General features: G+C 44.8%; 1 protein-coding gene and 1 long non-coding RNA gene across 8 annotated transcripts in view; both read right to left on the bottom strand.

The window, feature by feature from the left end:
• LOC134161619 (uncharacterized) overlaps window positions 1-12,883 on the bottom strand; it is a 226,094-nt gene that overhangs the window by 28,993 nt on the left and 184,218 nt on the right. The window lies entirely within an intron of this gene.
• Window positions 1-12,883, bottom strand: part of ILDR2 (immunoglobulin like domain containing receptor 2) — a 35,850-nt gene that overhangs the window by 22,263 nt on the left and 704 nt on the right. For 5 of the 7 annotated variants that reach the window (XM_062614640.1, XM_062614633.1, XM_062614638.1 and 2 more), the window contains exons 2-3: window positions 4,429-4,761; window positions 3,235-3,354 (exon numbers count right to left, since the gene is read on the bottom strand). In XM_062614640.1, coding sequence (XP_062470624.1) covers window positions 3,235-3,354; window positions 4,429-4,761 — 453 coding nt within the window. Of the gene's footprint in view, window positions 1-1,794; window positions 1,862-3,234; window positions 3,355-4,428; window positions 4,762-11,421; window positions 11,792-12,883 lie in introns of those variants that run through there. The other 2 variants (XM_062614636.1, XM_062614639.1) reach the window with 2 other exon arrangements.

Genomic DNA, 12,883 nt, shown 5'->3' with positions numbered 1-12,883 from the left:
ACTTGACTCTTGCTGTGGAGTTGTTAAGCTCTGTACTAGTCTAGTACTGCTGCAGCAGAAGCATAGTTCTTATCAGTCATGCTAGACCCTGTTTGGAGATTCCAAATACCACTAAAATACAACTATTTTATAAAAGCATGATAACAGTTTTTAGTTTAATTTTTTCCTCACTCTGCAGGAGGCTCACTACCAGCCAACCTCCTTCTGTGCTTCTGAGACACAGAGGTTACCACCCCTCTTCCCTTGCCTTCACTGATTCCATTAGAGAGGGTTAAAATCCCTGACTAAGCAAAACCTACTGAATGGTCCTTTCAGCAAAATACATAAGCACGTGCTTAACATCAGGTATGCCTTATAAATCCTATCAGCCTTGCTGTGCACAAATGGATATAAATAAATGCTTATATGCTTTTCTGAAATAGGCCTGAAAGGAAGACAGCACATGGGATTCTCTGATTTTGTCCATCTGCTTTGCATGTCAACACCACATACCCAGGTGATAAAACTCAACATGCAATCCCATCGTGACCCAGGCCGACTTAAGTGAAGGACACTAAAGACTGCACTGGAAATCTGTGATTGCTTCCCTCAGGGAAAAAGAATACTGTAATTTTTTTGTGTTTTAGATTTTGCCTCAAGTTGTGAATAAAGCGACTTTTGATCAATTTTACCACTGTAATTCACTGTATAAAGCAGGATCCTCCACTTCTAGGTAAGGAGATTTCCTCTAATTTGTTCATGCTATAGGTATCCACCATTTTTGCTTCTCAGACCTTTCAAGGTTTCTAATACACTATACTGAACTGCCCTGTCCAACAGGATCTTTTCTAACCTAAACACACCTTTCAACTTGGAATTAATATGAAACTACTAGAAGGGATGCTTTCCTATTTCCTTTTCTGTTCTGATTTTCCTGTCTTTCCCCATTGATAGCATGAACCTCTGCTCTATTCAATGGTCTAATTTATGCTTAAGTCATGCAGTAGCTCCAAAACAAGCAATGTCAATTATATTTGAAAGACCACTGTCAGCAGGGAACAAACAGCAATGTGCTGTGGGAACTGTATTGTATCTTGCAGTGTATTTTGCAGACACTATCCTTCCACTGCTCCAACTGCTCTAACAGGGAGTCTGGGTTCACTGAAAGAGCAGCAAACAGCAAAACATCAAACAAAACCCTTTTACCACATGTCCCTTAGGACTGTAGAATTGCTCCAATCTTCATCTGTACTCACTGCCTCCCTCAAAGCAGTTGGACGAAATAAAAAATGTCCCAGAAGATGCCAGAATGTTAAGAAATGGTATTTTCACCACTGGCTGCTTCCTCCATTAGCCATCAATGGGGAGAGGTAAATGAAAAGAAAGAAAAAAAATAAGAGCAAAGGGAAAAGGGAAGTGGGAAAGATTAAGGTGGGAACGGGAAGGGAGGGATGAAGGAGGGGATGAAAATGAGTAGGTAACCTGGAATCACTCTGAAAGCTGGAATGTTGCCTCCATACACACTACCCAGGAAAAGAAAGACAACCAAGCTGCACCAAGCAGCATGAGGCAGAACAAAGTATCCTTTCATGCTGCTGCCAAACTTGGAAGAGTGCTGCACAAAGCACAGGGTCAGACCCACAGGCTGAACAGAAAAGCAGATGTGGTCAAGCTACAGCCTAAGCTACATGTTTCCTCCCACTGTAACTACAGCAAACTGGGGCCAGTGACACCATCAAGGAGAGGAGAGGACGTCTTTATTTTCCCTCCCACATAGTCTTCTGTACGCACTGAAAAACAGATTCTTCCTGTTACCATGGCATTGTTTCATCACTGATATCTGAGCAGAGTGTAGACACACAGAAGAGGAAGACACCAAATCCTGTACAGGAAGGTGAAGAAGGGACTAAATTCAGCAGCCATCACCATACAGTCACAGACAGCTCCTCTGGAGATGCTATGGAACAGCTACAACTGCCACCTGGTAGACAGAACCTCACCTGAACTAACACAGTTCAGTCTTGGGCCTGTTATTAGCTAGCATATGATACACAGTCACACTGGGGATTTAGACAGGGCTGTGACACTTTTCTGGAGGGATCCATTCTCCAGCTGTCCACAGCTTGACTGACATCTGAAGGAGTAAGGATGGTACTGTCACAGTCACTCACCCATTCCATCTGGTTTACTTTGAGATGACAACTACAGCTCCAAGCATAAATGCCAATTAAACTCTGACCCTAGCCAGGAGAGTAGGGGCACTTGACAGACATGTTCTGTAGTATGCCTTTAGGTATCACCTACACACCATAGATCCAAGCCTTTTCCTTCACAGATCGACAGGATCTGTAGACCCAAGAACCATGCAAGCAAACGGTGGTGTCAGCAGGTTTTAAGGTAAGTTTTGGAAAAATTCATCTTACTCTTCTGGGGCAGTCTAAGGGGCAAAGTACTAAAGCTGGCTCACCCAAGTGTCAACCAATGTCCCTGAAAGGCCCATTCCACTCCTCTTTTCTGCCCTAGTGGGAATGGGTGCTTTTCCAACCTTTACAGTGAGATGAACTGTGGAAGCTATCACTGAAAGCTAACCCTGCAAACAGGAAAGAAACTGATCCTGCTCACCATACTGCTCAAGCGATCTTAACAAAAACGGGGCCAAGCATGCTGCAAGGAGAACAGGTCCTTTTAGTGGCAGCACCAGCTTAGACCTGATTAAGGTGGCTGTGAAACTGCACCTCTAATTGAACAAGTATAATTATGGAAAGACAAAAATCTCCCATATTGACACACGCAAGCAGATAAAACACAGTGCTTCTTGACATCCTCACAGGTCAGCAGAAAGGGCGAAGGAAATGTTAAAAGACTGCAAAAAGCATACAATTTTATATCTTTTGGGTGTCTATTTTTAAGAGACTCTGAATCAAGTGTTCACTTTGCTGCAAGTTTATTGTTTTATGCCTTAAGAACAAGGGTTCTGATTTTCCACAGCCCTGCACTTTGCTGTAGTCATTTATGCCAGTGTAATGTGTTAGCAATGTGGGTGTAAACATTACTATTCTGGTTTGGTAGCATTTGCCACCCTCTTTGTCTAGGTGTGAATGACTGCACAGGGTGCAAGGCAATGGTGAAAGTACTGTTTTACATAGATCTTACACCCAGAGTAATATGGTGCACAGATATGTAAAGAGAGCAAGAGTGCAGAAGGAAAGATATATCACCTATGTGCTGAAAAAGCAACCTGACAAGAAGGTTTACCAAGCACAAGCAGTTCCACCGATTCTTCATTCTTGCCCTCCACATCATCCGGTGTGATAATAAGGCAGTAATAGAGCCCACTGTCTCCCCACATCAACTTCCCAATTTGAAGGTCTGCATCTGAAAGGCAAAAAAGAAAAGTCAGGCTTTCCTTCCAACACCTATGGGAAGAGTGAAGTGTTGAAAGCACTGGGTCCATCTCTGTGTCCCAAATCCATTTCATTTCCTTACTAAGAAGGGGGGCTAACTTTATCCAGAATATCACAGTACTCAGGAAAAAAAAAACAACAGGCTCTGTGGCTGGAGAAGACAGGTAATGCCACAAGAGACAGCTCACTCTGCAAGTCCAAAGAGCATAAGAGGTAATCAGTGTCACTCTCTGTCCTTCCTGACACTTGAGCTTGGGATCCAACAGTATTCTTGCCATGCAAGAAGTGCTTAGACAGTATCTCCTCCACAGCACTTCAGTCATCTGCTGAAGAGGTTACACAGAGACAAAGGAAAACACTCCCACTTGCTGAGGCTGAAAACATACTCTCCACACGAGGGAGCCTCTACTTTGGGCTTGGTGGTCTCCCAAGCCAAGCAGAAGCCTTGTGCTTTTGAGGGACAAGGTTTCCCACACGTCCTTCGAGACCAAATGTTTAAAGGACCCTGCAGCCCGCATGTCCACCCAACCTGACTTCACCCCATGAAAAACTCTTCCTTTCACACTGCTGAAGGTTGCATGGGTTTAGGTTCATGACAGCATAAGCTAGTGAAGTCCAGAGTTGAGCAAACACGAGATGTAGAATAACTTTGGTATTTCGGAACTGGTTAAAAAAATCAGTGAAGTTTGCAAGGAAGAGAAACCTAGTGCATGGAGACTGAACCTATACCTTTCTTGCTGGTGCCGCTTTGTTACGTAAAATCTATGCAGAGACCAATATGCAGAAGCCAGAAATAAAAACCTGTTCTTCAAAGGGAAAAGAATACTGTGTGAGGGCTGGAGAGCTACATGAAGTCATATGAAGGGATGCACCAAAGGAAATTAACTTTGGGTCTAGGATTGGTTGGCTATATCCTAAATGTCTGACATCCAGCACGCTTTTCTAAGGGAGTGAATTGAACAATTTTACTGCCAGCTTCCAGTATCCCAAATTGCCAAGGGTCCGTTCTAACCCGCAACAAGCATCACTGGGGTGGAAGAGTTACCGTGGACAATGCTGATGTCTCTTTCCTTATAGAAGTCCCCTATAGTCACAGCAGATCCTTGTTTGGAAGCCACAACTCGGACTGTCCTCCTGCTGTCCACACAGTCCAAATAGGGATCCCAGTCCAGGTTCCTCTTGCTCATTGTTTGTAAACCAGAAGTCGCCATCCCCAGAGCTTCTCCCACTCGGTCCTGGCAGTACGATTTAAACCTCCACTGCACGACAGCTGGTTGGGTAGAAGAAGTGGAGAAATGGCAGCGAAGCAGAGCAGGCTGAAACAACATGGCCACCTTCTTCTTCTCAGGCATGGTAACCTGCAAGCCTTCCACTTCAGCTAAAAGACAAAAGCATGAGCGTCATATGCCTTGGCATTACCTGAAGAGGAAGCTACTGCATTTTATCATAGCACCATTTTCCCCACGTACATAAAATTAAACTATCTATCTGTTTCAGGTGCTAGGGTGCAATAACTCCTCAAGAATAGGTATTGGCAGCAGAAGTTTGCTTTTTTCATAGCCTACAGCCACAGGGAAAAATACAGCATGATGGGGCTAAACACTCAAATGTAATATCTTTATGCCTTATAGATAACCTAGCCCAGTGGCATGACGACTCATGGCTTCTGTGGCAGGTACACAGACAAGGAAGAGGTGTTTTAGGGATGGCCACACTTTGCTTCTACAGCAGGCCTGCCAAGGGGCCAGATCCTGAGTTCACAGCAATCCCAATGCAGAATAAGTGTGCCCCCTCACAATTCTGGTGGCATCATAGCTCCTCTCTGAAAGTCAGGCAGCATGCAGTGCCTGGCCCAGCCCGTGGTGCACTGGTGCCCAGCTGGTGGTGCTTGCTCTGCCAAACTCTAGAAGTGCATGAAGGAGTGGATCCAGAATCACACAGCTCCTGCCAGGCCTGGCGTATAGCACTGAGAGAAACTGCTCTATGTGGGAGATGCAGAGAAAAATGGCCCAAACACTGAAGTTTGTCATATTCCCAGGGAGGAGATGGATCTCAAAACCCAATCTTTATCTACCAGCTACAGGAAAGCTGCTGCCCAGAGCTGACATATTTAAGCCTTGGAGAAGACGCATGGGAATGCTCCTACATCCTTGTGTAGCTTAGGGAAAAGCCAAGAGCAATGCCAGCATAGAGCTCTCAGGAGAATGAGGTACTTCATCCACCTACAGAGGAATGGCCAAAACCTCGCATGCATGTCCTGCATTGCTTCCCTTCTCCTTGTGCTGCACAGCAATGACTGAGAGCACTTACACATGCTGGAATACATTCTGACACTTCCCCAGGCAGGGATGTGCAGCCTGTGAAACAGCCCAGGCCAGGGGCAAGGAGAGAGCAACTAAGAGGAAGTTTCTAACCAGAGGTGTTTTCTGCAGCTGAGGGGCAGCAGTACCTGATGGTGGAGGTTCATAGGAGAAATGGGATCCAGTTTCAGTACAGGAAATTATGATGGCAGCTCCCTACATGCAATTACCACACATCCCAGGGCACAGCGAAAAAGGGGACAAGACACAAGGAAACATGCAAGAGAATAAAGCAGAAGAATGTGTTCACGCAACATGAAGAGGGACTTATGGACTTTAGGGGAAGCTAAGGGAGGAATCAGAAGACAGGACAAAAAAACCATTCCTGATGTTGGGAAACAGAAGCAGAGAAGGGCAAAAGCAGAGAAAGAAGAGTAAGTATAAAGTATCAGGTTAAGTATAGGAAGCAGAAGGATAGGCAGGGTGACAATCATGGAATGTCATGTTTAACCAAGAAGCTTATGTTCAGCTGGAAGAAGCTGAAGAAGGGCCCTGGAAGGGCTGTCTCTGAAGGGCTGGAGCCAGGTTGAAAATTAAGAAATGATGTAGAGAGGAGAGGAAATAGAGTCAGCAAAAATAAACCACCCGCTCCAGAAAGCAGGGATGAAAAGGAGATGGAAGTTGGCAAAAGAAAATGATATGACAGGAGATATCTTTGGGATGGGGAAAAAAAAAAAAAAAGTAGACTCAAGTACTGGAGCTTAAAGCAGAGAGAGAGCCATATATGTATCAATGGTATAACAGCCAGCATGAAGGGACAAGATCAAGTTGGAGACAGCCACAGACCTGAAAAGTAAAAGCAAGAAAGAGATTCATGATCAGAAGTCAAAATCAAAGGAAAGTGAAGAGGCTGGACCAAGAATGAATATTCATTTCAACAAATTATCAGAGTCCAAACCATAAATCACAATGAAGTCAGGGGATAAAAACACAGTATGGAAAGAACCTAGTGGAAAGCACATTGCAGAGAGGCAAGACAGTCACTGATAATAACAAAGACTTAGCAATCTAGGCAGGATTTGATCCTGGGGACTGCTGTGTGAAGGCTTACAGTGCAGAAGGGTGCTATGGCGTTTGCAGAGGGATGCATTACACTACCCACATCGTACTTATGCCATGTGAAAGCAACACAGGAGATGTCATTACTTCTGCCAGAAGTGCCGTTAAGTGTGGGTGATCTCCAGAGTACCACAAAACACAGGTGAGGTCCCAACAAGATGCTGCCACAGGAGAGGCAGTAGCATTAGGCAGCTCCTCCACTTTCCCAAGGAACAGGTAGAGAGGTAACTCCTTTTCCGAGGGACTAGAGGGGCAGAAACATGGGGGCTACATGGCACTAAGAAAATGTCACCACTTGCTTCCCAAGGTGAACCAAGCAGTGATGTCTTATTCTTTCCTCTCCAGAGACCTGTGCTTCCCAGGTTGTATCTGAATGCAAGACACATGACAAGCACCTTGAACAAATGGGTCCAGGTGAGACCTGCATCTGGCAACTCTATGCCTGACCCCATGCAGCCTGTGGCCAAAGCCAGCTTGTGATGTGAGCTGATCGATCAAGTGACTCATCATGTTACTGCAGCTTCAGGGACAAAAGAGTGACACAATGAATATTTAAATCTTTCCCTTGTGAACAAAGTATGCTGCTTACTAAACACAGTGCTTTCAGCTAAAAATGCACCACAGCCCTCCTTCCCTCTTAATGAGATTTATGAGTTTGGCAAGCCAGGGACTGCTTTACTAAATGATTAACTGAGCTTTAGCAAATTCTCATCTAACTTTCTCCACCCACCCTCATGTGAATATCTATTTCAAAAAAAGCAAAGCAGTTGGGAAAACACAGAAACTCTTTTTCTACCCAAAATCATTTGGGAAATGTGCAGTGAATTATCTGGCATCTTCTATATTCTATCCCAAACTCTTTATTAACATTTGAAGTATTATTTTCAGATTCTTTCCAGAAATAGTATTTTAGGAGCAACACAGTGCCTCCGATTGAGAGACTGGAGCAGTGGAAACTCTATTTAAGTCAAATTATATATAATTATGGCTGAACTGGGAAATTATACACCTGTTACTTCCTCCGTCAAAAAAAAACGTGTCAGAATCGATTCATGTAGTACGTCATTGCTGTAACAGCATCCATCAAAAGGGCCACCAGGATATTCAGCTGCCTGAAGACAAGATGGTGGATTTACAACCATCGTACTTCTTTGTCTAGTTTAGTACAAGAAGGACTAAAAAGAAACTGAATTGTGCTCTGCTGTTTTGACTAATGCAGCCAGAGCAAGATAAGCCCTTATTTCAAAAGCATCATGGAAATGTACTTCTTGCACTCCAAAGAAGCAACCTGTTCATCGTGAATTTCATGATGTTTGAACTTTCACAAGAAAAATCTAACTCTAATCATGAGAGTAGTCTCATAAATACATGACAATTTTGATTACCTTTTTTCTGTTCTCCTAAATCCCCAGAGAAAGGTCTGCAAATATTAATCAAGTGCATCTTAAAAACAACAGATATACTTCCTCTCAAAGAATAAAAGGATCCACCGGTTTGTGTATCTGGGCATGTGTATACACTCACAGAGAAAGAGCTTAAAAATAATCATGCTTCAGAAACATAATTGCATGGGGTTTGTCTGTTTCTCATTGGCAAAGTATATTTGTCTCCTTTCTCTGATTCTTTTCCTGAACCGTCCTCAGATTATGCATTCAAACTATGCAATCAACATTATGCACAAGCTATCACTAATACGTTCTAGTGGTGATTAAAGAGAATTCCAGGAAGTGATTATAAAGGGGATATTGGTATGGGCACATTTGAGCCTTGTGAGCCTGATCTTCATAAGCACCTTCCACGAGCAAGAGAAGGCAACTGAGAGGTGGTAACTTAGGCTCTTGCTTTTCAGTTGCCCCTGGAGAAGCCTCCCTGAGGCTAGATGAATCCTAGGAAGATTTAGCTTCAAAACCTAGCTTTAAGTTAGCCCTTTTGAATAGAATCAAGAATCATGGAATGGTTTGGGGTGGAAGGAACCTTTAAAGATGATGTAGTTAGAAAAGGGTTGATCAGAAGCACTAATGCCTGTAAATAGTGGCAAGGCCAAACACTGTAGTTCAGTGTAACAAGTCTCAGACTGCATTCTTCTGGCATGTAAGATTTGAGTCCAAGAGAAGGCAGCACACATTACTCTTCAGGTCAGCACGGGTGTCCATATCTGCTGATACATCCTATCTCTTTCTTTGCTATTACTTGGCTCATTCTACCACTTGCCTGAGACACTAAAGCTGATGCTGTGAAACCACAGAAATTACACCCTCCAATTTTATGCAACTTTCTCGATAGGACTGGCAGTTGTGCACAAAGAATGGAAGTCCTTGTGCCCTCAGCCATGCACCTCTGGAAAACTACTCCTAGACTATACCTAAGGGCTTTGGCAGAAAAGCATACATTCATTGGTAAGAGGTAGTGCTCCTAGGGTCGTTTGTATCACTTCCCCAAACAAAAAATGCTGAGCTAGGAGATGCTGTATCTTTTTCTGCACCTTGGCTACTATGCGTAAATAAAACTGTTCTTTCCCCCATTGCTGAATACAGACATACCATTCCAGGAAATGGAAGATCTGGACTTTGAAAAGTCAAAGATGATAAACAGATGTGTAAACAGGTGACTGGAGAGCCAGTGGGATCACTGAGATTGTATTGTACAGATTCTTGCCTACTCATGCTGGACTAAAGCCAATCTATGCAATTTATTAACAAAAGCCATCACCATCAGATTATGTTGAGTGGTTTATGGGAAATGAATTGGATACCTTGGTTTGGTTCCTATCAGACATGTGTTCTTAGCAACCTGGCATCTAATTGTCAACTTTTTTTAGCTAGCAAGAAACCAATGCCTAACTAGGTCAGCAGCAGCTGAGGTGAAAGCATGGCACTGCTTTTTACAGCTCCATAGCAAACCCGAAAATTTCAGCTCCCTACCTGCTTAACCTGGAAAGGGGCAAAACCAAAGCACTCAGAGAAAAGCACAACCTTGCACACCCAGCACTCACAGCATAGAACCTCAAAACAGAACACTCCATGTAGGACATGGCCCAGACTCTTCAAACTGACTGCAGCAGGCTTTTTTTTTGCTCTCCCCATTCTCTGTGATGCTGTCCTCCATGCTCCTGACTTATCTAAGGAAGTACACAGCCCTGAAATGTCAGAAACTGTGTAAGGGCTTCTCCAAGAACTCAGGACATTCCACAGGCTTTCCTAGGTATTGGGGCCTCTACACCAGCTTTCCTGCACTCATTACACTCTTTAACCACCTGCCCCTTTCACACATTCACAAAAGTCACCCTGGATGCTTTCAGGTGAATTATCTCAGCTTTGGCCACGAGATCAAATCCACCTTGTCTGAAAAGCTGTTAGAATTGTCACGTGGCTCCTAGTTTACAGACTTGGTTCAGCATCCCAGAAATCACTCCCAAAACTATCACTCAGCAACTGGTCACCACTAACTTTTGAGAAAGAAATGAGAAGAGTCTCTCCAAACCTTGTAGTACCAAGCCTGTCTTTGGGATAGCACTGGGACTTCCACTGCTGGCAGTCCTGCTCAAGGTGATCTCAAAGGAGTAAAAAGTAAAAAAAGTATGAGATTTCTTCCCAGTTACATGCTGTGTGCCGCCAGTCAAGGAAGTCTAATGAACACTTTAACTCAAGGCAGATAAAACAGTCCATCCGTTTCCCTGTCTTCCCAAGAAGTCTCTTCTGCTGGCCAGGAAACAGTAAAGCACAACTGTGCTCCAGCATGCCCCCTCTGCCTGCTCTCCTAAACTGTGGCTGAGAAAGCAAAGGTAAATCTACCCACCTTTGTAGTGTACCATTGCATTGCTGAAAAACTGCTTAACAGGAAGAGAAGATCACATTTTAATGTGAACAGTCTTCTAAGGGTCATCTTTCCAAGCTTATCCTGAGTCATGAACCAGAAAAATAAAACGTGCTCTGCTTGTTCTATAGGTAAAACTGGAGTTCAGTCTTCACTTCTCTCTAGTTTTAAATCATTAGGAATTGCAGCTTTCATACGAATAATGGTAAATAAGAGGGGAGGATTCATTCCAGAATCAAGATGCAGTTGGTGATTTACAAGAACCAGCTTTATACAGGAGCTTAAGGATACTTGGCAAATTGTACCTTCTTTTTCTAGAATGAGAACACAGTCCCACACATACTTAAACCCATGTCACTTCACAGGAAGGAATAAAGGGTGACCATCCCTTTGCTGTTGTCACTCAAGCACCAGCTTTAGGCACGTGGGAAAGCAGGGCAGGAGGATGAGAGGCCAAACCAAAACCACTGCATCTCACAGATTTTTTTGAAATTCCAGTGAGAAGTCACAATGCACAAAACAAAACAAAAGATAAATGCAGGAGCCAAAAATTAAAGACAAACAAAGGACTGAGAAGAATTCATGCTGGGAAGAAAGGAACCGTGAGGGCTTGTTAGACATTTCTCAGTCCACCTCAAAGAGGGAGGAGGGGAGAGAAGGGGGCGAGAGCCTCTTGCTGCCTTTTGTTTCCCTGCTTCCTCCCCATTTTCTACTCTGTGTCTTACCCTGGCCCCTGCACTTCCCAACCCCCACTTCTCTTTTCCCAGAGTGGAGTGTACCACTCGGGATGGATTAGGGCTCCCTACCTTACTGCAGACCTTTCATTCCTTCGCACAGCCACTGTGGAGAGGAGAACCTTGAATCCATGTTTGCTAGCCTCTCTCCCTTTTCTGTACACACACATAGACGCTCACACTCACACACACACCTTTACTTGTTTGCTTTCCCCCAGTCATGGAAGACGACAGCAGCGCGGGCTCCATCGCTGGGCGGCAGCGGCGAGAGGCTGGAGGGCAGCAAGCGGATATTGGCTGCCTCCCTCTCTCAGCACACGGCTGCAGCTAACCTGTTGCCTGCCAAAAGCCTTTGCCTGCCTGCGGCTGACAGCACCAGCAGCAGGCAGATCTGTCTCCAAGTCCAGGACTAGAGGAAACTGGAAGGTTTTCCTACTGCAGCGATACCTCTCTCTCCATGCTTCAAACAGCGGTAGCTGCCGGTAACCATTAACTACTTTTAATGGAGGGAGAAAGGTGTCAACAGCCCAGCCTTTCAGCTTGACGGAAAAGTCCTGACATGTCCAGATAATGAAGCTCTTTAAAAAGAGCGAGGAATGTAATGTCAAGTTTATCTTTACCCTATACTCCTCCTACCAGTCCCCCTATGTTATTTCTCAGCATACCACTATGGCTAGTAGGAAAACAGTGGTAGCTGTGGATGGGCTGAACTACAGACCAACTCAGTGAAGTGGGATACGTTTGGAACCAGCCAAACGGCAGGGAGGGAGGCAAGAAAGGAGAATGAGCTAGGAGCTGCCAAAGCCCCGATGCGGCCATGAAACCCTGGAAGGGAACAGTAGGCAGGCACTGGTGTTGAAGATGACTCAGAGTGCAAAAGCAAGTTGCAAAAGCAAGGAAAGTGGTAGGTGGGTGGTGGGAGAGAGGTGTTATGACTAAGAGCCGAATTTACTGCTTGTGAATCCTAAATCTGAATAGGAAGAGGGAAAAGGCTGAGGGTTTTTTCTTTTTTTGGGGGGGGGCGGGGGGGGGGGGTGTCTGTTTGGTTTTGGTTTTGTGGGATACACTGGTGGTGGTAGGAAATAAATGCCACTTAATCCAAGTGTGTCTGCTGCTTCTTTCAGCCTGTAACCTGCCTGCCTAAAACCAGCCCGCTGAAGCTTTTCCTAAGGAATGCTCCTGCCTGTGCCTGGATGCTGCACCAGCTCACAGGAGTTAGCAGATCCTGTTTCTCCCTGATTCCCTGCCGCTCTTATTCTGCCGTAAACCCTACCCTCTCTTTTCCTTGTTATCCAGTTTTTAGATCCAGCTCCTTTTCAGCTTGTTCCCTCTCCCCTCCTCCTTGCTTAGGAAGGGCTAGCTCGACGTCTTAGGGAGCCAGCCGGGCAGGAGGTGGCCGGTAAACTGCGCTATCGAGCGGGAGTCCCGTCCTGCGCTCAAAGGCCTATGCTGTGCATACTACACCATCACTAGCACAGCCGGATTCTGCCCCTCCCTGGCAGCCCCCTTCTCTCACACCTGTGTCAAACGGAAT

The sequence above is a fragment of the Pezoporus occidentalis genome, unplaced genomic scaffold (genome assembly GCF_034315485.1).
Source record: "Pezoporus occidentalis ecotype Australia unplaced genomic scaffold, CSIRO_AGI_Poc_V1 ctg177, whole genome shotgun sequence".
Lineage (NCBI taxonomy): Eukaryota > Metazoa > Chordata > Aves > Psittaciformes > Psittacidae > Pezoporus > Pezoporus occidentalis.
Note: the sequence above shows the minus strand (reverse complement) of the source record. Positions and strands in the feature narration are given on the sequence as shown.